General features: G+C 40.2%; 2 protein-coding genes, 1 long non-coding RNA gene and 8 other non-coding genes across 11 annotated transcripts; 1 reads left to right on the top strand and 10 right to left on the bottom strand.

Moving 5' to 3' along the window:
- Nucleotides 1–4,981, bottom strand: LOC103391190 (uncharacterized). The gene is made up of 8 exons (XM_008327472.3): nucleotides 4,119–4,981; nucleotides 3,234–3,346; nucleotides 3,049–3,155; nucleotides 1,538–1,712; nucleotides 1,336–1,450; nucleotides 1,182–1,261; nucleotides 751–839; nucleotides 1–656 (listed from the first exon to the last, which is right to left on the bottom strand). The coding sequence occupies exons 1-8, from the start codon at nucleotides 4,587–4,589 to the stop codon at nucleotides 58–60; spliced, it is 1,749 nt and encodes a 582-aa protein (XP_008325694.1). The 5' UTR covers nucleotides 4,590–4,981; the 3' UTR covers nucleotides 1–57.
- On the top strand, nucleotides 4,282–22,481 carry LOC107989041 (uncharacterized). Its single transcript, XR_003051026.1, has 5 exons — nucleotides 4,282–4,420; nucleotides 7,935–7,985; nucleotides 10,186–10,235; nucleotides 10,349–10,551; nucleotides 21,545–22,481. It is a non-coding gene; the product is annotated as an uncharacterized LOC107989041 (long non-coding RNA).
- Nucleotides 5,821–18,592, bottom strand: LOC103391331 (sodium-dependent lysophosphatidylcholine symporter 1-B-like). The gene is made up of 15 exons (XM_008327593.3): nucleotides 17,769–18,592; nucleotides 17,630–17,730; nucleotides 15,915–16,043; nucleotides 15,171–15,295; nucleotides 11,202–11,325; nucleotides 11,034–11,112; nucleotides 10,383–10,519; nucleotides 10,157–10,247; nucleotides 9,239–9,357; nucleotides 9,044–9,127; nucleotides 8,633–8,716; nucleotides 8,426–8,538; nucleotides 8,183–8,326; nucleotides 7,933–8,109; nucleotides 5,821–7,327 (listed from the first exon to the last, which is right to left on the bottom strand). Exons 1-15 carry the CDS (start codon nucleotides 17,920–17,922, stop codon nucleotides 7,273–7,275), a joined length of 1,716 nt encoding a protein of 571 aa, XP_008325815.2. The 5' UTR covers nucleotides 17,923–18,592; the 3' UTR covers nucleotides 5,821–7,272.
- Nucleotides 12,076–12,149, bottom strand: trnai-aau (transfer RNA isoleucine (anticodon AAU)). The gene has a single exon. It is a non-coding gene; the product is annotated as a tRNA-Ile (tRNA).
- trnai-aau (transfer RNA isoleucine (anticodon AAU)) lies at nucleotides 12,238–12,311 on the bottom strand. Its single transcript has one exon. It is a non-coding gene; the product is annotated as a tRNA-Ile (tRNA).
- Nucleotides 12,401–12,474, bottom strand: trnai-aau (transfer RNA isoleucine (anticodon AAU)). The gene has a single exon. It is a non-coding gene; the product is annotated as a tRNA-Ile (tRNA).
- Nucleotides 12,564–12,637, bottom strand: trnai-aau (transfer RNA isoleucine (anticodon AAU)). The gene has a single exon. It is a non-coding gene; the product is annotated as a tRNA-Ile (tRNA).
- Nucleotides 12,727–12,800, bottom strand: trnai-aau (transfer RNA isoleucine (anticodon AAU)). The gene has a single exon. It is a non-coding gene; the product is annotated as a tRNA-Ile (tRNA).
- On the bottom strand, nucleotides 12,890–12,963 carry trnai-aau (transfer RNA isoleucine (anticodon AAU)). The gene has a single exon. It is a non-coding gene; the product is annotated as a tRNA-Ile (tRNA).
- On the bottom strand, nucleotides 13,052–13,125 carry trnai-aau (transfer RNA isoleucine (anticodon AAU)). Its single transcript has one exon. It is a non-coding gene; the product is annotated as a tRNA-Ile (tRNA).
- trnai-aau (transfer RNA isoleucine (anticodon AAU)) lies at nucleotides 13,214–13,287 on the bottom strand. Its single transcript has one exon. It is a non-coding gene; the product is annotated as a tRNA-Ile (tRNA).
- Nucleotides 22,482–22,694: the final 213 nt, after the last annotated feature.

Raw genomic sequence — 22,694 nt, 5'->3', positions numbered from 1 at the left:
TTCAGATGCATTTTTATGTTTTTATTGATCAACATTTATTCACAGTCTTTCGGTGATCTACCTCCATGTGAAATACCAGGTCGACTTCTCACCATCGGCTACATCATCCAGGCCTTCGTCCGTCTTTAACCCTAACCTGAAGGTTCTGGTCCTGTTCTGGTCTTCAGCTACATTCCCAGCCTCCTCCGGCTCCTTAGACTCTGGTGGCTTCACATTCTCTGGAATTGGCCCCTCAACCTTCGCCTGGTTGTGTTTAGATCTTACATGTATTTCCTCACCTAACGTGACTCCCTCGACGCCCGAACCGTCTTCTTCAAATGCGTTCCCGTTCTCCACTGAAACAACGTTCCTGAAAAATGACGTCCTCGTGTCGGGCGCTGCTGTGGTTCCCACGTTAACTCTGCTTTCCTGCCCTCCGTCTTCCTCGAGCTCCTCTTCATCCTCCTCATCCTCTGCAAATCTCTCATCATCTTTATCATCGTATCTCAGAACATCGACACTTCTCCACAGATACTCTCGAACATCCCGTTGATCCATGTTTCCAGTCCCGGTCCTCTGGTCTTCTGTGCTTATGAAGACCGTGGAGGAAGCTACAGGGAGGAAACCGTCTTCGTCCGTCTGATCTGAGATGGAGAGAAGCTGGCTGCTGGCAAAACCTTGGACGAAAGCAACAGACACAGCTGCTGGATTATTTAAAATTTTAAAACAGATACGACTGTCTCCTGTGAAGGAACCAAAATGTTGACAGACCTTCCATCATGGACCTACGGGTCTTAGAGGTCACACATTTGGAGTCGCAGCAGTCACACAGGGAGTGGTCACCGGAGAGGGCCGTCCACCTGTTACAGCACAGCAGGAAAATTTAAAAAAAAATTCAGTAAAATTATTTTGAAATATTTACATATTAATATAATTTTAAGGAAACAATAGTTTACTTTGGATATAAAAACAAAAAATACCAACGTCAAAAATATTATATATTATGGAGTTTTACTATGTTAAGTTGAAAAGTTACTAAGTCGCTACGTTTACGTTTTATAAGTTATTTTAGTTTATTTTTTTATTTTTAAATTTACTCCAGAAATATTTAAAAACAAAAGCCTTGTACCAAAACTCTTCGACATTTTCTCCCAAAGATTTTTTTTTTTAATAGCATAAAAGTTTACGACATCAGAACCGACCTGTTTCCTTTATAGGTGCAGGATTTGTGGGCAGGACTTGGACCCTCCGAGGTGACGGACAGGTGACAGTGTACGCTGATCTAAAATGACGACAACGTTAACCCGCCATCGCCGCTTCACGTGACCGAAGAATCAGAAATCCCGTCCTCCTCACCTCAGTCTCGGGGTCAGACGTGAACTGAAAAGCCTTCAGGGAGAATCCGATGGTTCCGTTCGTCCGATAGATGAACCGAGAGGCCGCCGGGTCTCGCTTGCTGTCCACCAAACATCTACAGAAGGACGGTATCGTGACACAGATATTTGCATGTGACCAGACGAGTGACACCTAAATAAAAATGAGAAAATAACTCACACACCCAAAGTTGTCGATGATGGTGTATTTAAGAGAGTTCTCAGAGCTGTTGGACGGTGACGCGTAACAGCTGCTGACGTACAGTTTTCCTCCAGGAGGGAGATGTGAAGCCGAGGCCTGGAAATTTATATTCTGTCCCAGTTGGTAAACTGAGGACTTGACTGTGGAGCTCCAGGAGTCTGAGAATGAAAAACAAAAAGTTTATTTATTTTTAAATAATTTGAAAGAATAAATATTCAGGAGTGATCTGTGACAGAAGAGTGTCAGCTAAGGTGAAGGGAAAAGTTTACAGGACGGTGGTGAGCCCAGCCATGATGTATGGTTTAGAGACAGTAGTAATAGGCAGAAGACAGGAGGTGGAGCTGGAGGTGGAGCTGGTGGTGGCAGAGTTAAAGATGCTAAGATTCTCTTTAGGAGTGACAAGAATGGACAGGATCAGGAATGAGGTCATTAGAGGGACAACACAGACAGGAAGGTTTGGAGAAAAAGCTAGAGAAGCCAGGTTGAGATGGTTTGGACATGTGCAGAGGAGGGACAGTGGATACATTGGTAGAAGAATGTTAGAGATGGAGCTACCCGGTAGGGGGAAGAGAGGAAGGCCAAAGAGGAGATATATGGATGTAGTGAGGGAGGACATGCAGGTAGTTGGAGTCAGAGTAGGAGATGCAGAGAACAGGGAGAGATGGAAATCACTGATCTGCTGTGGCAACCCCTGAAAAAAAGGGACAAAGCCGAAAGAAAAAGAAGAAAGAATAAATATCTTTCAGTTTGAACCAAAAAAACAACAATTACCAGATGTTAGAAAAAAAATAAACACAACAAGAAATGGCTACTAGTGGGTACTAAGTTAAAAAATAATTAATTTAAAATTAAAAAAAACAAAAAAAGATTTTTAATCATTTAAAAATAAGAAATATATAATCAAGAATATATAAGAATATATATAATATATACCCAAGAATAGCGCCAAAAATACATAAAAGTGACACAAATTAAAAAAATATTTGCTAAAAGTTTGACCAGAAATAACTGGAATTTTTTTTTAAAAGGGCAAAATTTCAACAACAATAAACTTCATGGTTTAACTGAAGAAACACGGCCGGGCATGGCAAACTAAGGCATGGGCAAACTAAGGCCCAGGTGGGGAGGGGAACTCCCCGATACAGTTTGGAGAGATATTAAACCAGGCATGGGCAAACTAAGGCCCAGGGGCCAGATGTGGCCCGCTTGCCTATGTAATCTGGCCCGTCAAATTTGTCCAAATTATTTTATTAATTTATATTATCATTATATTTCTGTCTTTTCCTGCATTTCTCCAACAGATGGTGAAAAAAAGGCTAAAAGAATGTTAGCATTTTAGCCTTTATGCATGACGTTTACATGTCATTTATCTGATCTTCACTTTTTACCTAAGACCATTTTATCTTTTAGTTATAGGTATGTTATAAAAATATAAATAGAAAAAACTAGAAGACTCGAAGGACACAAACCAACCACCAGCCTCTGTCCTCTTACCGTCCATCAGTCCAATCCTAAAGTCACTCGGTCGTCCTTTCAGCTTTTTGCGCATGACGGCAGTTTTCCAGGTGGGTTTCAAAACCAGCTGATGCACATGGTGTGTCCTGGACAAGTGACGGAGGAAGTTAGTGTCGTCGCTTACACACATAAAACGTCTCAGTAAGTTCGACCGGATGTCCAACCTTTGGTAACGGCACTCGATGTTGACATCTAAGTGTTGTGATCGGGTCGGGAAGCGTTTCGGTGAAGGCCTAAAATGGAGTGTGTATTTGTAAACCAGGTAGCCAGGGGGCGCCTGTTACAGAGGGTCACAGTTGTTAATGCAGGAGCTCAGTGAAAAAAAACAAGAACAACACAAGAAACAACAACAAGAAACAAGCTCTGGTAACATATTCATTTCAGCGATGAAACTGAAATCCTTCAACACAACAAAATTAAAACTTTTATTTTGTTTCTTTTTAAAGTCTGATGTCCACAAATAAAACCTGATTTTGAATCAAAACACTAAGACGTGGAAACTTTAAACTGGCAAAAAGCCCTAATATAGCTTTATAGCGGACTTTTACGTCATTAAAGTGAGACAGACGTCACATTTCTGTGCCGCGGGAAGATGGGTAACGGGAAATAATGTAAACATTGGACCTAGTCGGTCTTTTGAATTTATCCTTTGGTTTATTCTGGAATATTTTTTGTGTGTATTTTATATTTTTAGTAGTATATAGTTTGTGTGGCTTAGCCTGTTTTCATATTAGTTCAACTAACCAACCAACGAACTAATAACTTAGTTTTACTTAAACTGTTTAGGCGTCTTCAAAAAATGATTACAATGATGACGAATTTCTAAAAATAATCATTAAAAAAAATCGTCCACACAGTCATTTCTGAAGTGTCTTCTTCTGGGTTATTTTATAGATGATACTATGACTTCAGTTGGCCACCAGATGTCACTGTTCTTAGAGACCGTACTAAGACTGTGTTTCGAAGTTTTTCCGGACAATTAGAAGGAAGGAAACCTTCACCTTGTCACAAACAATATACTGTAAATACAACATGTAAAGACACCTTACTTCCCGTATGGCGTCACACGCTGTCAGGGGGTAGTTGAACAGGATGTCGCCGTAAGGTCTCAGAACACCGTTGCTTCTACAGCCGCCACCTAAGGTCAGCTCCTCTACATCAGCGTCCAGGCCGTAAAAACCTGGTTTGACCCGCAGCACAAAGTGGGCCGTGGAGCAGGTCACAGAGACGTCCGACTGGGCAGCAACGGAGTCCGATTGAATGTCTACGGGCCGCGTGGATGAGGAAGGAGAGAAGTTCCGCGTCCTGAATGGAGACACCGCTGGAGAACCTGATTCTTCTTCTACTGTTGGTGAGTAGATGACTGTTGACAGTTTCAAGAGTTTGGGCTTTGGTGGACCCACTTTCAGAGAAGGCCTCCTGTGTCTGGTTATAGGAGTTTCGTATGTGTCTGCTTTAAAACAGAGGAGAACGATTGTAAAAAGACTCCACAAAACACACACACGTCGCTGTGTTTTCATTGTAAGTCACTGCCGTTCCTCTCACGTCCTCTGTCAATCCGCGCCACAGCCCGAGCTCAGCTGCAGGTAATTTAAGTCCGATAACAGCTCCGGAGCCTTGGGTTCACTCTGCTCATTCAACAGGTGCCGAAAATAGTTTACCAAATGTTTTTTTGGTCAGTTGAAAACGTGTTTTATCAACATGATGCGTCATTGTTAAGTGGATTTTAACCTTAATTACTGTCTTCATCAAACATATCTTGAAAGTTACCTGCACTATCACTCCAAACCGCAGCGCGGTGCTGTGGCCCTAGAGCGCGTTTAAATCGCTCTTTGAGGCGCAGCAACGAGTGAAACTGTTTTCTGTGATTACTTGTTCTTTTTAAAGATATTACACTATTTTTATTTCGAAATATTTACCGGACATACGGCACCAGGTAATTATTAATTTTCAACAACTGTTTTGGTAAATATTAAGCGAAAACCAATTTAGTTCGACCTCATCGATTCGTTTGTTTCTTATTTCCTGTGCAACTTGTTGCTGTTCTTCAGCTTCTTTTATATGTAAGAGTATAAAAAACAAGAAATACCTTTCTAAAAAACAAGAAAAATGTAATCTGTGCTATATTGTATGTTGTGCTGTATTTAAAGAATGTTTTTAAAATAAAAAACAACAACTTTACCGCAAATCAATTGTAAACAACGTTATTTCACATCTTAATTATATTTAAGATATTAGTGTACCACCCAGGTTAGTCGAGCACTTTACCATATTCTGTTGAATAGGTTTTAGATCGATATGAGATAAAAAGATTAAATATCGTACTATCAGACTACTGCATTCGTTATAACGGCTTTGCACTCATAGCACCACCATCAGGGAGAAAGTGGAGCTACGTTGACTGAGGTTTTCCTGGTTTTAATTGTTCGTTTTCTTGTTTTGCACACAATATAAAAATAATACGTCTTATCGTTTATCTATGTGCGATATTTTTTTGGCTAACTTTACCATTTCTGGGGCATAGTAAATATTAATTTTTCTGAAGGAAACTCCCGGAAGTTGAATAGTGTTCTATCTATCTATAATACTCTTCTATGTACTCTAAACCCTGTAACTGAGTTTACCTTTTTTTTTAAAATTAACCTGTGGTTTAGAGTTGTGTTGGTAGTTTAATGTTACTTACTCTAGACTGTTTTTATATACACATTTATAAAACATCGGAGATGGATTTAAGGAAAGGAAGCACTCCAGAAATATTTACGCAAACTTTATTAATGAATACAGCACAATATTTCTTTTTCTGACTTACATCGTACTGTACTTATTGGCTCATTGAGGTCACACTTAGAAAAAAAAAAGTTCACCAAAAATAATAACAAAAATAAATAAAATAAACACAAAAATTACATTTAATTTTTTTTTTGATTTTCATTTAGTGCAAATTCAAAGACCTAGATCTTTGGTGGAACAGAATCTTTGTAACTTTTAGTATAACAGCAGATAAAGATAATTTGAACCAGATTGTCTCTGGAACAATCTAAGCTTGTGCTGCAGTTCTGGTCTCACATTATTCACATTGTGGAAACATGTAGTTTTTTTGTTTTTAACTAAAAAAAAAACAGGTTTCACTAACCCAGTTACTACCAACAAATTAAACACAAGTGCTTCCATAACAGTAGTTATACTCCCTTAAATCTGACTGCTCCGCCGCCAGGGCATTGCACTATTTTTAGAGCACACATCATTTAACAGAACCCAGGCATTGCGTTATGGGGTTTTCATTATCGGTGGAAAAATAAGTGATTTAAACCCTTTTAAACATAAACAACGTAGACAAACGAAAGCGAGTGATTCAAGTAAGTTCATAGAGTACATGATGCCACAGGTTGGTTCTCCATGTTGCAACTTCAATGTATAACCGAAGAGGAATAGTAACAGAGCTCCCGAAGATGAAGTTAGTGGAACTGTTGAATGTAACTGATCTGTAAATGGGAAACAAACATAGATACCACAGATCACAGAGTCTTAAATGCTAATCTTGAAAAAAAAATATGGGGGGTGGGGGGCAATGATTGGTTCTGCTGTTTCAGAAGGCAACTATACACCAACTGAATGACCATGCTGTTGAAATCTGATGAAACTGAGCCTCACTGTAAAAAGCTGAAATGTCTCCTGTGGTACAGCATTGGAAACATTTTCTGTCAGGAACAAAAATGGTGGCACTAATTATGAGCCACACGCTTATTTATAGCTACTGTAACTCACAAAGGGACCGAGTCAGTTGTGAAAACACCACCCATGAATAAGAAAAGGGCCGTCACCTGGTTGAAAAAGTGACGACAGATGTTGTAAGAATGTAAACTTCACAGAGTTTGTTAAACAACTGGTCGATCCGACGGTTACTTCTCAACACCTTAACGATTAAGATGTTGTACAAGTTTTTTTTAAAAAAAACAACACATTTTAATAAAGCACCTCTCATTTGAACCTAATGGAAAATACTCGAATTATACTTTATTATGAGAAGCACGGCCGCCAGATGGCAGCACAAGATTGCGTAGTTCAATGGAAGGCCTTCCCAGTGATGGCAGCAGGTGACGGGCAGAAGACACTTCTGTCAGTAAAAGGTGTTAGTCCTTCTACGACCTGTGCAAACATGAAAACCAGAGGTGGTGGTGGTGGTGGCTGCTCCTCCACCCACTGCTACGCTGTGTTTCCAAGTGCTGTGGTTTCAGACTCTGAGTTTTCTTCAGACTCTCTGTTAAAGAAAGAGTAGACGCCACATTTAGAACAAAGTCAAAATCAGATGTAAATGTCAATGAGATTTGCCCCAATCAACTCTAGTTACACTGCCCTAAATTATCACCGCTAACATTATGCTGCTAGCCCTTAGTTAAGACACACTCAAAGTAAATTACATAAAAATCCCATTTTTATCTAACGTTACTGTTTGATGTATCCAGTCATGGGCCAAATTGGATGGTTTGGTAGGCCGGTAGTAACCGTTAACAATATAATAACAACCAGCATTTTGTATACAATCCCCTGATCATTAAAAGACATTAATAAAATAAGCTGCAACGCTGCCATCTAGTGACTATTACTTTTATATACAGCTGTTTTCCCCCAAAACTATTTTTAGGGCACACATCATGTGGCCAAACCAAGACATTGCGTTTTCGGGTTTTCATTATCAGAGGATACGCCAGTAATGATTCTTACAGTTATTACCTCATTATTCTAATATCCCTAATATTGTTTCTTGTGGGGTAATTTTTAAGGTCATGATGTCAATGTGATGTCCTCACAACTTATGTAAACCTGACTGTGTGTGCGTGTGTGTGTTTCCCACTTCTCACTTACAGACATTTCTGCAGTTGCTTCTGGTTGCTCTCCCTCCTCTTCTCATCGATGGGGTAAGTCCTTAATATCAACAGTCCTATTATGATGAAGCACAGTGGTACCAGACAGACCAGTACTCTCAGGGTGGTGTTCAGCACCTCTGGCTGGTTGCACTTTCCTGTTACGTATCCAGCAAACCTGCAGGATCAAGGCGGGAGTTAAAGTGAGGAGCAGCAACACGGACCAGGGAGCGGAGCAGAAACGGACTTACTTCAGACTCAGGGTGGAGATGCCCAGTGAGATCCCGGACGCAAACTTGATGAAGAACACGTAGAAAGAGTAGAAGAGAGCTTCGTGGCCGCGGATGTCCGGGTTTCTCACCTTGAAGTCGTCCACTGCATCGGGAAGCATCGACCTGAGGAGGGACCAGTAACCAGCAGTTAGTTTATTATCTGACTTCCTGGAATTACTTTTCTAATTGCAAAAACCTAGAAATCTAATATGGCCGTCTTACCAAGGCAGAAAGAAAGCTGCTCCCACACTCGCGCCCGCCGCCGCTGAGACCAAATAGGAAACAATGAGGTTGCTCTTGACGGACACAATTATGATCATGAACGGTATTCCCCACTGTAGGAAAAGAAACAACAAAATAAATAAATAATAATAAATAAAAAATAAACATAAATACATACATTTCAACAATCCAACATTTCGTACTCACAATCATGCTACAGTTAATCGCCGTCTTCTTCCCAAACCGAGTCAGAAACCATTGCCACCAGGGGACGCTAATAGTTGCAGACAGCTGAAAAAAATTAATTAAATTAAATAAAAATCTGGGGCCGTTGAATCAGAACTGTCATCGTACATCTACCGCTGATGTCTTTGAACACATCACATGTAGGCAAACAGCTGAGCCCAAACCAACCTTTGGGTTTGAGGTTGGATACAAACTGTGAACCATATGCTGGGACACTAGCCCAGGTTTCGCAGCCCAATGGGCAACTAGTGTGTCCCACACAATCGGACCGGCTGTTTTTTTTTTTTTTGCTCATGTACTAAACTTTGTGCTAATGTCATGTACAATTCAAACCTATTAATGCATTTATACAGGACAAATGGAGACACTCACCATAACAACCAGGAGAAGATTCTGGTAGTCGTTCCTGTGTTTGAGCGTGTAGGTGATGAAAATAGCAAAGTTTCCTTCCAGAAGCTAAAGAGAAGGAATCATTTTTTTAATCAAGTAAATCTGATGAAATGACAACAAAAACAGCCTCATCTCAGCTAGCCCACAAAAATGGAAAAAAAAAGCCCACTTTCTTACCATAAAGGCTAGAGAGGTGAAGAGGACACCGATGACCAGACGGATGTACGGTCCGTGGCTCAGTACGAGCCACAGGCCCTGTCTGAGGGTGAGGGGTTTGGACGTTTTGTGTCTTATCCCTTGAATGAAGCACAAATGGACAATGAAAAGCTGTAAACTGGGATTATTTTCTCAAAGAATCAGTAAAAACCAGAGCAGCATTTTGGTAAGTGTGACTCTCCAGAACTGAGTTTTGTTGATTCTGATTTCCTTCTAATAAGAAATTGAGAAAGTAAAGTGCAATTTGTCAAAAAATGTCCAATAATTAATAAGTCCTAAAGGAGAGTCCTGAAGCCTGGGGAGGTCATCGTGTGTTTATGACAACAACAGGGCCGTGTGGGTGGAGCCAACATACAGGGCGTCCTCAGTTTACGGCGTTCTCAACTTACAGCGTTTCATGGTTACGTTGCCATCTCTCATAAATTTGTTCAAAAAGTCTTGTTCCTTCATTCCAACGTACGGCGTTGACACAAATTTCGCAAGGGAAATAGTTGGTGAATGGAGCGGATGAATAAGTCGCCTGCGGTGCAATAGGCGAAGACGGCTGTGTTTTTTTGGTACATTGACTTTTTTTGGTGTTGGTTTTTTTTGGGGAGTGGGGGCATTTTTGCCCTTCGCTGTGGCTGCCAGGTGTGAGTCAGACTCTTCTGATGTTTCTGTGTCCTTGATTATGATGCTAGCACCGTGTTAGCATAGGTGAGTGACACAGGTACTTATATAGAGTTAAGTTAAGTTGCACCGTAGAATGGAATTCCGACGTAAGTTGAAGACCACCCGTGGGTCTGTCAGATTTTCCAGACATTCTTTAACTACACACTAAATAATAAATATTTACTTTGTGTTGTTGCAGTGTGAAAAACTTTAACAAAGTCTTTTTACCTTTTTTCTCCTTCACGCCTAAAAACAAGACTGCTGCACTGAGGACGTAAATGATGGAGATGACACCGGAAGCAATCAGGTAGGCTTGTCTCTGAAGATGAAAGAAAAAAAAACCCATTTAATTTGACAAAGTTTCATGTAGATGCTTCAGCCAAATGATTCAAAAATGATTTCAAATCCCCCGTTTTTTAGACAATGTGCACGAGGTCTCACGAGGAACTCTCACCGTGTCTTCCAAAGTAACCACGGACACGTTACTGCTCGCCGTCACATTGTCCTCCCCGTTGCACGGGGTGGAACCGCCAACAATCTGTCCCTGGACTGCGGTGCCCAGAAGTGAGCCGAGAACCTCCACCATCATACCTGCGAGGACCACAGAGAGGTTTCAGCCACCGGTGAGTTTTCATTTCCTGTCGAGTCTTCACAGTAAACTGTAACGCTATCTTTGTCCGAAACTGGTTTAATGTTTGGTTTAAATTGATGAAGCATAGTGGATTTGAAATATATTTAGTTGACAAATATATTGTGTCATATATTTACTATATATTTTACTCAAATTGTCGTCCCACACGTCTTCTATATTCTGTATGTTCTACTACTTGACACACATTTGCTGTGATTGGAGCTCCATTTTTATGTCCCGCCTCCTAGCCATCACATACAGTTCTGATTGGCTCGTATAAAAAAATGTTAGTTTTTTTTTACCAGTTGACTCCTTTTTTTTTATTTGACTAATGCAGTAATACACATCGTCATTCGTCATATATAACTTCCTGTAATGTGTAAAAGACTAAAATGTCTAAAATGACAAAGACATGAGCTCAGTGGAGTCAGCCACGTGTTACAGCTGTGAATAAACAGCGGGGTGTCGACATACGGTAGGCAGTGGCCGAATCCCTCTCTTTCTGGTCGCTGGTGATGAACATGGTGAGGGCAGAATATGGCACATGGAAGCACTGAAAATACACACACACACACGCACGCACAGTCAGATGAGGAGAAGAGCAACGACGAACACGAGGAAGACTCTGACTCTAATACCAACCGTCTGCATTGTCTGAAAGAGGCAGTAAAAAATCAGGCACCAGATGAACTTCCCATTTTCAAACGGGAACACGAACCAGAGGAGAATGTAGGTTATGACTGCGAACGGAGTAGAGAAAAGAATCCTGACGAGAAAAATACAGATGTTGGTTCAGCACACAAACCAATGACAAGAAAAAAACATTCATCCATTCATTAGAACATTAGTTATTGGTGCAAAAAGGATTTGATGGTTTTTTATTTTATTTTAAATTTGACAGCTTTAGTCGTCATATCTTTGCCAAATATCTGAGATTTTTTTGATCGTACACATCAAACTTAAAAATATCTGAGTTTTTTTTTGATCGTACACATCAAACTTAACCCAAACTTAAAATGAAACAGTAAAGTTAAAATAGAATGAAGAAGGTTCAACACGCAGGAATTTAGATTTTTTTTCAGAGTTATTTTTCTGCAGCAATTTTTTTTACTTTTACACAAGATGTTTACCATTGCAAAAAAGTAAAAATGTATTGAATATGTCAACAGGAAACAAAACAAACCTCAGGGTAAATGTTAACATTTAGCATGAATAAAATTGTTAACAGACAATGTAAATATTGGAGTAAAATGGATTAAAAAAACTAAGAGTAGATATCAAGGTAAAAAAACAAATCAATGTCAATGTTCTTTAAGAGAACCCTGTGAATACAGAGCGGTACAGATGTTAGTGATGTTAGCATGAATTAAGTGGCTACAGCAAAGTAAGTAAAGTGCTTGAAAAATACTTGGAATTTTAAATGTCTGACAACAGTCTGACTCAATCGATCTAGTATTAAATACAGAGAAATGAAAAAAGTCTAATAAAAAAGACACGCGACACGATCAAAAGCAAGTGGCCCGTACGGGGATCGACCCCACGACCTTGGCGTTATTAGCATCATGCTCTAACCAACTGAGCTAACCAGCCTGCGTAAAAATGGCACTTTTGTTTTCAAAACTTAAGAAAAAGATTAGCTGCAGGTACAAGAAGACTACGCAACACGATCAATAATGAATGGCCCGTACAGGGATCGAACCCGCGACTTTGGCGTTATTAGCACCACGCTCTAACCAACTGAGCTAACCAGCCTGCGTAAAAATGGCACTTTTGTTTTCAAAACTTAAGAAAAACAGTTAGCTGCAGCTACAAGAGGATTACGCAATACGATCAAAAGTAAATGGCCCGTACGGGGATCAAACCCGCGACCTTGGCGTTATTAGCACCACGCTCTAACCAACTGAGCTAACCGGCCTGTGTCTAAATGGTACTTTTGTTTTCAAAACTTAAGAAAAACTGTTAGCTGCAGCTACAAGAGGATTACGCAATACGATCAAAAGTAAATGGCCCGTACGGGGATCGAACCCGCGACCTTGGCGTTATTAGCACCACGCTCTAACCAACTGAGCTAACCGGCCTGTGTCTAAATGGTACTTTTGTTTTCAAAACTTAAGAAAAACTGTTAGCTGCAGCTACAAGAGGATTACGCAATACGATCAAAAGTAAATGGCCCGTACGGGGATCGAACCCGCGACCTTGGCGTTATTAGCACCACGCTCTAACCAACTGAGCTAACCGGCCTGTGTCTAAATGGCACTTTTGTTTTCAAAATTTAAGAAAAACGGTTAGCTGCAGCTAGAAGAGGATTACGCAACACGATCAAAAGCAAATGGCCCGTACGGGGATCGAACCCGCGACCTTGGCGTTATTAGCACCACGCTCTAACCAACTGAGCTAACCGGCCTGCCTTGAAAAGACAATTTTGTTTTCAAAACTTAGGAAAATGGTTAGCTGCAGGTACAAGAGGATTACGCAACATGATCAAAAGCAAATGGCCCGTACGGGGATCGAACCCGCGACCTTGGCGTTATTAGCACCACGCTCTAACCAACTGAGCTAACCGGCCTGCCTTGAAAAGACAATTTTGTTTTCAAAACTTAGGAAAATGGTTAGCTGCAGGTACAAGAGGATTACGCAACATGATCAAAAGCAAATGGCCCGTACGGGGATCGAACCCGCGACCTTGGCGTTATTAGCACCACGCTCTAACCAACTGAGCTAACCGGCCTGCCTCGAAAAGACAATTTTGTTTTCAAAACTTAAGAAAAACGGTTAGCTGCAGCTACAAGAGGATTACGCAACACGATCAATAATGAATGGCCCGTACGGGGCTCGAACCCACGACCTTGGCGTTACTAGCACCACACTCTAACCAACTGAGCTAACTGTTAAAGTTCTGAAGAAAAAGGGTTTTTTTTCTGCTGTGAAAATCTACTTGGGTTTACCCCCTGATACAGTCATGTTACTGACAGCTGCAGTAAACACAAGGTCATCGGAAACCCCTCACATCCCCCAGTGCAAAAATAACACAGAAACGAAACCGAAAGTGGTTATATTAGCACGTGGTCATTCAGAGAAAAAAAAGGTCAGGCTGTTCAAGGAAATAACTTTTATTTAACACAGCAATATATATCTATCTATCTATCTATCTATCTATCAATCTATCTATCTATCTATCTATCTATCCAGGCTTCCATCCATCTGTCCGTCCGTTCATCCATCCATCCATCCATTCATCCATCCATCAACTATCTATGATGGCACCATGGGAAAGTTACTGGTCCTACTAGATAAGACAGAAGCTACAGACACTGAGCCTCCTCCACTCTTTACTGAAACTTCCATACCGTCAGTGAGGAACTTCCCCCGCCTCCTCATGACCTGCTGATAAACTTTGAAGCCACGTACCTCAAATGTTGTCAGAAACCCTGCCAAAAACCTGTTTACTCGGGGATTAGGTTGTTTGGACACTCTGGACCAGGGGTGGACAAATGTTTTGGCCAAAATGAGATTTTGATGAGATTAGTATATATACATAAATATATGTATATATTATATATAATTTTTTTCAGACATTTCTTTCTAACTGATACATGATTTTTTCGAAACAATTTTTGGCTGCTTTTGTCATGTTTTTTAAATAATGTTTTGAGAACGAGTCTCTTAAGAAGCTGCGGAGTCACGAAATTAAACAATTTCATTAGATGTGGAATTGGATTTGCACGACTCTGCCTTGTTTGCACAAACAGAAGCCTCCTGGTGTCACGTACACGTTGCCCTGACTCCCAGTGACCTTGATCGTACCCTGTCCAACTGGTCTGTGACTGGAGTTAACCTCTCCCTGCTTGTACTATATCCCTCTTCGTCCTCCTTATCAGAAATGACCAGGGAAATTTAATATATCCACAGTCAGAGAAAGACTGACCCCTATTGGCTGGAATCATGGTGTGTTGTGGATTGGACCAATCACAGCACAGCCGGGAACTCTCCCTCTTCCTCCTTTAGTCCACACTGTGCAGCTCTCATGCACAGCTGGCATTTCCAACTCAGAATACCCATGATGCTTTAGGCATAGTGATGTCACATATTTTGCAAGGCAAAATAGAACGTCTTAGAGTTCGTCTTAGAGACGCTGTAACTCAGCTGTGATGTGTCTGCAAGAAGCTTTGCTGTGAGCAAATGACTTAAATATTATTTAATAATTATTATTTATTATTTAACTCCCTTTCTGGTTTGTTTTTTGTTTGTCTCTTGTACAAAACAAATGTAGAGTTAAAGGCTTGACCAGCGTATTTACGTGAGCAGTCGACACCTGGTTTTGTCTACAACTGAATGTGTTTGTTAACCCTCGAGCAAACAACTGACGCAGCAACTGACATGTTAGCTTCAGCTGTGAGGGTGAGCCTCCTCCCCCGTTCTGAACACATGCACAAAATGATCAACTGCGAGAATGAAAAAAGAAAAAGAAAACGTGCGCTGACCCAGCGGTCAGCACTCAGGGTCTAACGTGCAGAAAAAAGTCCAATTCTGGTCACGGCGCGGTCGATTGATGCGTCTCCGCTTTAGAACCATCTCTGATTTAGTTCATTCTGATTGGATAGAGACACTCACCAGGGCATCATGCGGCCAATGCTGGTCCATTTACTCCGGCTGACCATAAAACCCACCGTGGGGTCAGTAACAGCGTCCCAGGCCCGGCCCACGAACAGTATGATCGAAGCGTAGAATGGATCCAACTGGAAATGAAATGAAAAAGCTGAGAGTGAAACACAGTGAAAACCACACTTTTTAAACAAACTATATGTTTGAATTAAGCCTCGTTGGTGCAGTGGACAGTGTGTTAACCTCATAATCTGAAGGTCGTGCGTTCGAACCCCACAGAGGGCATGTTGTTTTGGGGACAATCCCTCTGTTCCAATGTTAATAACCTGACGTTAAGGTGGAACAGCAGCAGAGTTTTGACTATGATGACACTCTGAATACAATTAAATTGCTTAAAAGAAACCTCTATATCGTCTACTATATCGTTGTGTCTACAGTGTCGCAATATATCGTATCGTTGCCCCTGTATCGTGATACATGTGGTGACATCAAAATCTTGCCAGTACACACCCCGAGCTGCAAATTCAAATATTCTATTAAAGGAACACAGTAAAAACAGAGTATTGTGTAGTTATGCAAAGCTAAACAAATAGGTTTTGTCACATGACTTCTGTGAAACAACTGGATAAATAAATGTTAGTAAAGGTTAGCCTCAGTAAACAGTTCCTGGACTTTTAAAGGCTGTTTGTTTCACAACAGGAAGGAGGTGACATTTTATTTTGTGTGTGTGTGCGTGTGAAATGTGTCAAACACCTGAGCCACATCCAGCAGGTAGAGCTGGAGGAAGAACCCCAGAGCACTGCCGGTGATCTGGTAAGGAGTACCACCAATAGCGTAGCATATTTTGTTGCAGACAGTCAGACTGGTTCTTTGGTTCTTTTGCTGAAATGAAAGAAGAGAATTTTGAAAGGACAGTCGAAACTGTAAAAAGTAGGGATCGGCCGACCAATAATATCGGCATAATTATGTTAAATCTGTAAGAATCGTTAATGGGTATTTCCTCTGATAATGACAACCTGATATTGCAATGCCTGGGTTTCACCAAATTGTGTGTGCCCTAAAAATAGTTTTGCAGATACACTGTTGTATATTAAAGTGAAAGTCACTAGATGGCAGCATTGCAGTTCATTTAATTAATCATGGGGGATTGTATACAGAATGCTGGTACCAGCAACAGTACAGTGGTTAGTACAGAAAAATAAATATTACCAGGCCTATATAATATCACGGGATCAGAACCAACATCTGTTTCTCATTTTCATTCTGAAAGTAAAAGCGTTTTTGCATTAAACAGAACTGCCATTGTGAGCTCCGGTGATTGGCTAACGCCTCTCATTAGTGTAAGATTAGATGCAGATTATCGTAAATCTTGTGGAAAGCAGCCAGACGCTTCTGTGAACCGACAGGTCACTGTAGTTCACACATTCACGCTGCATCACTAGGACTCCTGTGCAGTCATTGGCTGCTGCAGTGGGATGTTGGAGGTGGAATGACGTGGAATGACTTCCACGAGGAGTCGTCAACAGTCAGCAGCCTCAGCCAATCAGCTGCAGGTAAAGGCAGGGATGGAGTGAAGGTTTCCATGCCACACGGGATCAGCATCACTTCACGGAGCGGCACCTGCCTTTTCTAAGACGCTCGGAAGTTAGTCGTTAAATCGGTTTTTTTGTTTGTTTTGTTGAGCTGAACACGAATCATAATTTGTTTGTTTTTTAACAACATTACCGATTCATTCTAACAGCGTTTTATTGTAACAGTCTTCATGACCAGGGAGGGGCACCGATGATAATCACACTGCGACCCCTGGTTGTAAAGTTTGGATGCAAACGGTCACACGTGTATTTTTAATGGACACGGCACATGACACAGTATTTCCAAGATCACACTGTTTCTTCTTCTAGTAATTCGCTTAATTCACAAAATGTTAAATTCAACTGAGTACAGATAAAATAGGAATCAGCCCTAAAGTACCGTAGTACGTTATTCTGATGGAGGATGCTGAAATGACTAGACGTTTAAAAGAAACGAAGAAGAAATCACTGGAAACATTTACATTAACAGACGAATAGAAACATATGGTTTACTTGCCGATTCACCGACTAATCAATGTAATAATTAATTTCGTGTTGGACAGATGTTCCATTATCAGACTACAGTTACGAGACCGTCGGCCATTTACCCATATCTCCATTTGTTTTATTGAGCTGTGTTTTTCCCCCCAGGACTTTATGCATAAAAATGATTCGCACATGTATCGTGGGTGTAGCTTCGGTGTGTCTCGTTTAAAAGCCGGTATGAGACCGAACATGATATTTCAAATACTACTGCGGAGAGGAAGTCAGCGGTACCACAAAACCGCCTTTTTTAACGGCTCGTTTTCTCTACCGTACAATTCTTTTAGTTGAACAAAACAAAAACAAAATCAAAAACAACCGAATTAATATACCGACTGGTCCCCCGGTACTCACCTTAACGTCTCCGATGGGTCCTTCATCGGGAGATGAGAGTAAACCCGCCGCGCTCGCCTCCGAACCTTCTCCTCGGGCCATTCTTTCCAAAATAAGACAAATAAATAAATAAAATTGAAATAAATAAATAAAATAAATAAATAAAATTGTCTTCTCGGTTCGGGCGGTGGGTAACGGTTTCGGAACCAGGAAGGAAGGAGCCGACTCACACTGACATGCTGTTCGTCCGGGCTCTGTGTGACTGAGTGGTCCGCGGTCGTCTCCCTCGTGTTCTGCCGGTCTCCTCCTATCATTACGGGTTTTCCTTGCGCGTTCACGTATCCGCGTGAACTCTTCCAGCGCGTGTAACGTTAAGGTAAATAACGTAAAAATGTTGATTTTTCTTTTACTCTTCTCGCTTCGTAGTCTTTTTTCTACAGCAGTTGCTTTTAGAGACAAAAGCCAAGGTTCGTTTTAAAGTGTCTTATATCTGCCTTTGTATCCTTTGTATCCTTTCTTTTTTGTTCTCTCGGGTGATAGAAAGGGAAAATAAATCTCCCATTTTGCAGCAGTAAGAGTGTACTTTATATACATATTTATGCTTTCAGCTTTCTGGCGGTTATGTTTATTAAATATGAATTCAATTCTATAACATATCGGACCACTGTTTACACTAAACATCACTCTCGTAACACATCTAAATATACTTCGTGTTAATTTTACACTAAGTTCCGATTTTAAATCTCATTTGATCTGATTATAACCTTGTTTATGTAAAAACAAAACATTACATTTTTATTATCGATTTCGAATCATGTTTTCTTTTATTCAAACTCTGCCTCGTTATGAAGTTGATTTATTTTTCCTTGTGTCTTAGTTTAAATATCTTCAGACCTGCTCGAGTTTTTACCAGCAGTAAAGTAATTCTGGTACTTACTCAAACTAACGTGCGTGTTAAGTCGGTTACTCCGTTCGTTTTTTTTTGTCGTGAGTGAACTACGGTTTTCCTCCTACAGCAGCAGTTGAAGACGCGACTTCAATAAACAAAAGAAGAAGAAAAAACGTTCTTATCTACAAACCGTAATCGTCGCGGCGGCAGTGAACACACACACAACACATTCACTCATTTCACTATGATGCCGTGACGTCACGCAACTGTCACTGTCACGTGACAATCGCCTGTTCCATCACCCGTTTCCACTGCAACAGGAAATAAATGCTCCGTTGGCAGCGAGATAAAGAGACAGACGCAATCCTTTATTTTTTTTTTATTGAAAAATTTTAAATACAAACTCTCAAATAAAATAATAATAATAATACAAAAGTACACAACAATTAACAGTAATTCCAGGCGTTATTATTAATAAACAGAAGGGGCAACAAAATAATAAAATTTAAATAAGTTGCAACTTAGGACAGCAGAACTCTGGCAAAGACGCAACTTATTTCATTGCAAATTTGTTATTTAACTCATTAGTTGTATTCGTACATTTCGACCAGGCCAGGAATCCCATATATAACTTACGTTATATAAACCCCATACACACCTATAGTGAGTAAATCGGATTTAGAAGTGTTGAAACTGGACCAAATATCAGACAGGACAGAAACCAAGTCAGGTCAAGTCAACAGATACATCCATAGACAGATACCCATCTACATTAGGTACTGTTCATAAAGCTGTCCAACCATTTCAAACGTTTGTACAAGTTTGTTAAGTCGCGTTACTTCCTTCATTCTTGGCTTCCATATTTTTCAACAGTTTGTAAAAATCTAACCGTATAAGAGAAAATATCGTCATCATCCTTGGAATCAACAGTTAGTGTGTTATCATGTGATCAAATGAGTGTGCGCACTTGCTTACCTTGTCAACATACAGTTCCTACTTCCTACTAATACATCACTCTGTGTTCTTTATCGCCCTAACCTGCTGTCCTACTTTTGTCCAGAAAAAAAACAAAGTATAAAGTCAGCCGTCAGACAGTGAAATTATTTCTTCGTTGTTGTGATTAATGTCGTAAGTCAGGGGTCTCAAACCCCTGGTGCAGGGACCTGTGGCGTTCTGTTTGCTGCTGGGCTGCAGTGGGACAAAAATGTACCTCAGTTTTACTAATCGACTTCGTTCCAAAAGCATCCAGTCATGTCCCTTTACTTTTTTCATTCAAAGATAATCTGTCAATGTTTCAAAACAACAGGTCAAAGACCATTCAGTCTCTGATGCTAACAGAAGAAAGTCTGAAAGAGGTTTTATTTTGAAAATGTGATGACATGGTATTACCGGACCATGATGTCCAAAAGACAGTATATTGAGGTGGTCAATTATTAACTTCTTTAATTAAATAACACATTTTTTAACTAAACTTAACCAAACACTGGATGTGACTTCAGTTAGTTGAATTTCTTTCTAAGCCTTCGGTCCCGTGCTCTCAGTTCCTCCGTCTGCGGGTTTAACACGACCAACAAAAATGTAAGCCCTTGTAAAGTGCAAGGAACCAAAATAGTTTGTTCAGTTTTTGAGCCACTTCATTTTTCTTGTTGTTGAGTCAAACTGGAAATAAACACGAGTCAAACAAGTTAAAAATATCTGATATATTGTATTGTTCCTCTATACTAATATATCTAATAAGGACACAACCAGCAGGATACTGCGAGACAACGTTTTTCTTCTTCTTCTCTCTTTTTAGATATCACCCCCACGCCCCCTTTATACAGTAACCCGCCATTACAATATCTGTATAAAAATGTGACATGCAAACAGATAAAGTCCCGAGGCTGTTTGTTGAAGCTGACTAGTTATGTCACTGTTCAGTTCCTCTGCCTGCACGCTGACCCGGCCACGGGGAAACAAAGACCACTCAGTCGGAGTTGGTCTCATGACTGAAATAACCTAAAGCATTTTAATCTTTTTGTTTGTTCCAAAAATCCGAAAAGAAATCCGGAAGTAGACGCTAATATATAATTACACTGCTTGATGTAGGTTGTGTTTAATAAGGATTAGTAAAATATTTTACTTGTTTTTTTTGTTATCTATTCATTGTGTTTTGCCAGACGATTAGGGGTAGAGTCATTTGTTTGATAAAATAACGAAAAAAGAGAAGAAAATGTAAAGAAAGAAGATAACGACGAAAGGAAAACAATAAAAACACTAAATAATGATAAAAACGAAAAGAAAAAGGGGACTAAAGGGGACATTTTTCATTTAATTTTAATTGGTTGCTGCCATCTAGTGGACATAACGTATATCATCAATCAATGTATTCATGATGTTTTTCAGACTGATGATAAGATTCGAGTCGGTCTACAGTTGTTAAAGAGATAATAATAATTCGTACAACAATATTTTTTAAATAAGTTTACTAGAAGTAATAATGTTTAACAATTATTGTTCGTTAGAATCTGTTTTAAATGTATTACAGACTTTTTCGCAGCAACAAATCAGTCAGTTTATGCCAACGAACACCAGGTGGCAGGATAGCTTAGTCTACAAACCGAAGGCGGTAGTTTCACTTGGTTTAACTGAGGTTATACAATAATAGTGAGTCAACCGATCCTTTATTTGTTTATTTATTTTTGAGACGATATGAGACGTCTAGAAAAATATTATAGTACAAATAGCTTTGAATTCTGGGTCAAAATTCTGTTATTTTTCAAATTTTGCTTTCCAGTTTAATTGATAGTGTGTTTAGTGTATATAAAAATGTTTATCTTTAACAAGATATCCAGGATTTAAGACGTTTAACCTGAGCTGCAATGATTATTATATTTACTTTTCAATTCCGATCCATCCATAATCACTTTTCAACAACAACCTAGCCGTAGCGCTAACGCTAGGAGGGAAACAGGCAGAGAACAGGTTGTGAAATACTGAACTAGAACAGGAATCTATGTTCATTCAAACCTCATATCATGAACTTTGGTTACATCCACGTCTGAAAGCCGCAGTGACAGCACATCACCGAGGAGGAAGTGAAGGCGGCGGTGACAGCAGCAGTCTGGAGCTAACGCTACGTGTGTTTGGACAGGTACAGATCTTTGGTAAGTGAAAACTGCACACAGGTAAACGTCCGTCCCTGCCGATCATACGCTCCTTATGTTTTTTATAGGTCGTCACAATGTGCCCTACGTCCCTGGGGGGCAATCACACTTGTGTGAATTATTCACGTTGCTCATGTGGGAGGTTTCTCTCCTCATGCCAGTCCACTGCTCCCATTTTAAGTATTTTTTATGAGATACCAGAAGAAGGTCACAGGTCAGTATGGGAGGGGTGCCCTGTGTCATCAAGGTCGTGGGGAAAGGGAGAACACCCCCTTGTTGAAGACATGCTACAGACATTAGCCCCCCCCACCATAAAAACACTCAAACACTCAAATACCGCTACAGCCATTGTGTCCGGTGGTCTTCAGGCAGCTGAGAGGTTGTTGTAGAAGAGCATGAGGACCCCACCGGGGGGAATCCCGGCCCCAGCCCCCAATTGTTTCTGCCCCGCCTTCTTTACCATCCACACATATGCTCCTGGGACAATAAAAGGACAAAGGCGGCCACTTGAAGTTAAGTTGGGAGATGACTGGGAGAACGGGGTATTGTTGGTGTTAAGCATTGTTGCCTCAGCAAATGTTCCAAGTTTTAATAAAGAAACAGAAGAGACAGGAGAAGGGAGGGGAGGGGCTGGGGGGTCTCATTTGAATTTTATGGGTTTAGTTTTCTTTCTTTTTTTCCCCATTGGCTGAGATAAAATATGACCAATGAAGCAGATTGAAGGTTGGCTCTGGATTGTAACATTTAAATGTATGCAGTAAAAATCCCATCTGTGAGGCTTCACGTCTCAGTTTACATTTTTTATTACAATTAACAACATGTTTCATTGTTAGTATTTATGATGATGTCTTGAGACGTAACCAAACAATATTACATAAAAAAAAGGATTTTTAAAAAAAATATATCACACAATGTATTCTCTGAGCCAGTGAGTCTCAACCACTGAGCTGCGGCACATTTGTGTGTCATAAGATTAATTTCATTGGTTTGAAAACTTAATAATTTATTTACTGCAAATTATTTATTTATTTTTTGTTCCTCTACTCAATAG

This window comes from Cynoglossus semilaevis, chromosome 1, assembly GCF_000523025.1.
Source record: "Cynoglossus semilaevis isolate Cse_v1.0 chromosome 1, Cse_v1.0, whole genome shotgun sequence".
In the NCBI taxonomy this organism is placed as follows: domain Eukaryota; kingdom Metazoa; phylum Chordata; class Actinopteri; order Pleuronectiformes; family Cynoglossidae; genus Cynoglossus; species Cynoglossus semilaevis.
This window is presented reverse-complemented; position numbering and strand designations above follow the sequence as displayed.

Coding starts and splice junctions, on each gene's coding strand:
- LOC103391190 (XM_008327472.3), bottom strand. CDS start 4,589: ATGAAAACACAGCGACGTGTGTGTGTTTTGTGGAGTCTTTTTACAATC. Junction 1,451..1,537: donor ACCATCATCGACAACTTTGG/GTGTGTGAGTTA, acceptor GTCCTTCTGTAG/ATGTTTGGTGGACAGCAAGC. Junction 657..750: donor CCGTAGGTCCATGATGGAAG/GTCTGTCAACAT, acceptor CTTTCGTCCAAG/GTTTTGCCAGCAGCCAGCTT.
- LOC103391331 (XM_008327593.3), bottom strand. CDS start 17,922: ATGATAGGAGGAGACCGGCAGAACACGAGGGAGACGACCGCGGACCAC. Junction 15,296..15,914: donor ACCTGCTGGATGTGGCTCAG/GTGTTTGACACA, acceptor TTTCATTTCCAG/TTGGATCCATTCTACGCTTC. Junction 8,110..8,182: donor ATCTCCACCCTGAGTCTGAA/GTAAGTCCGTTT, acceptor TTGATCCTGCAG/GTTTGCTGGATACGTAACAG.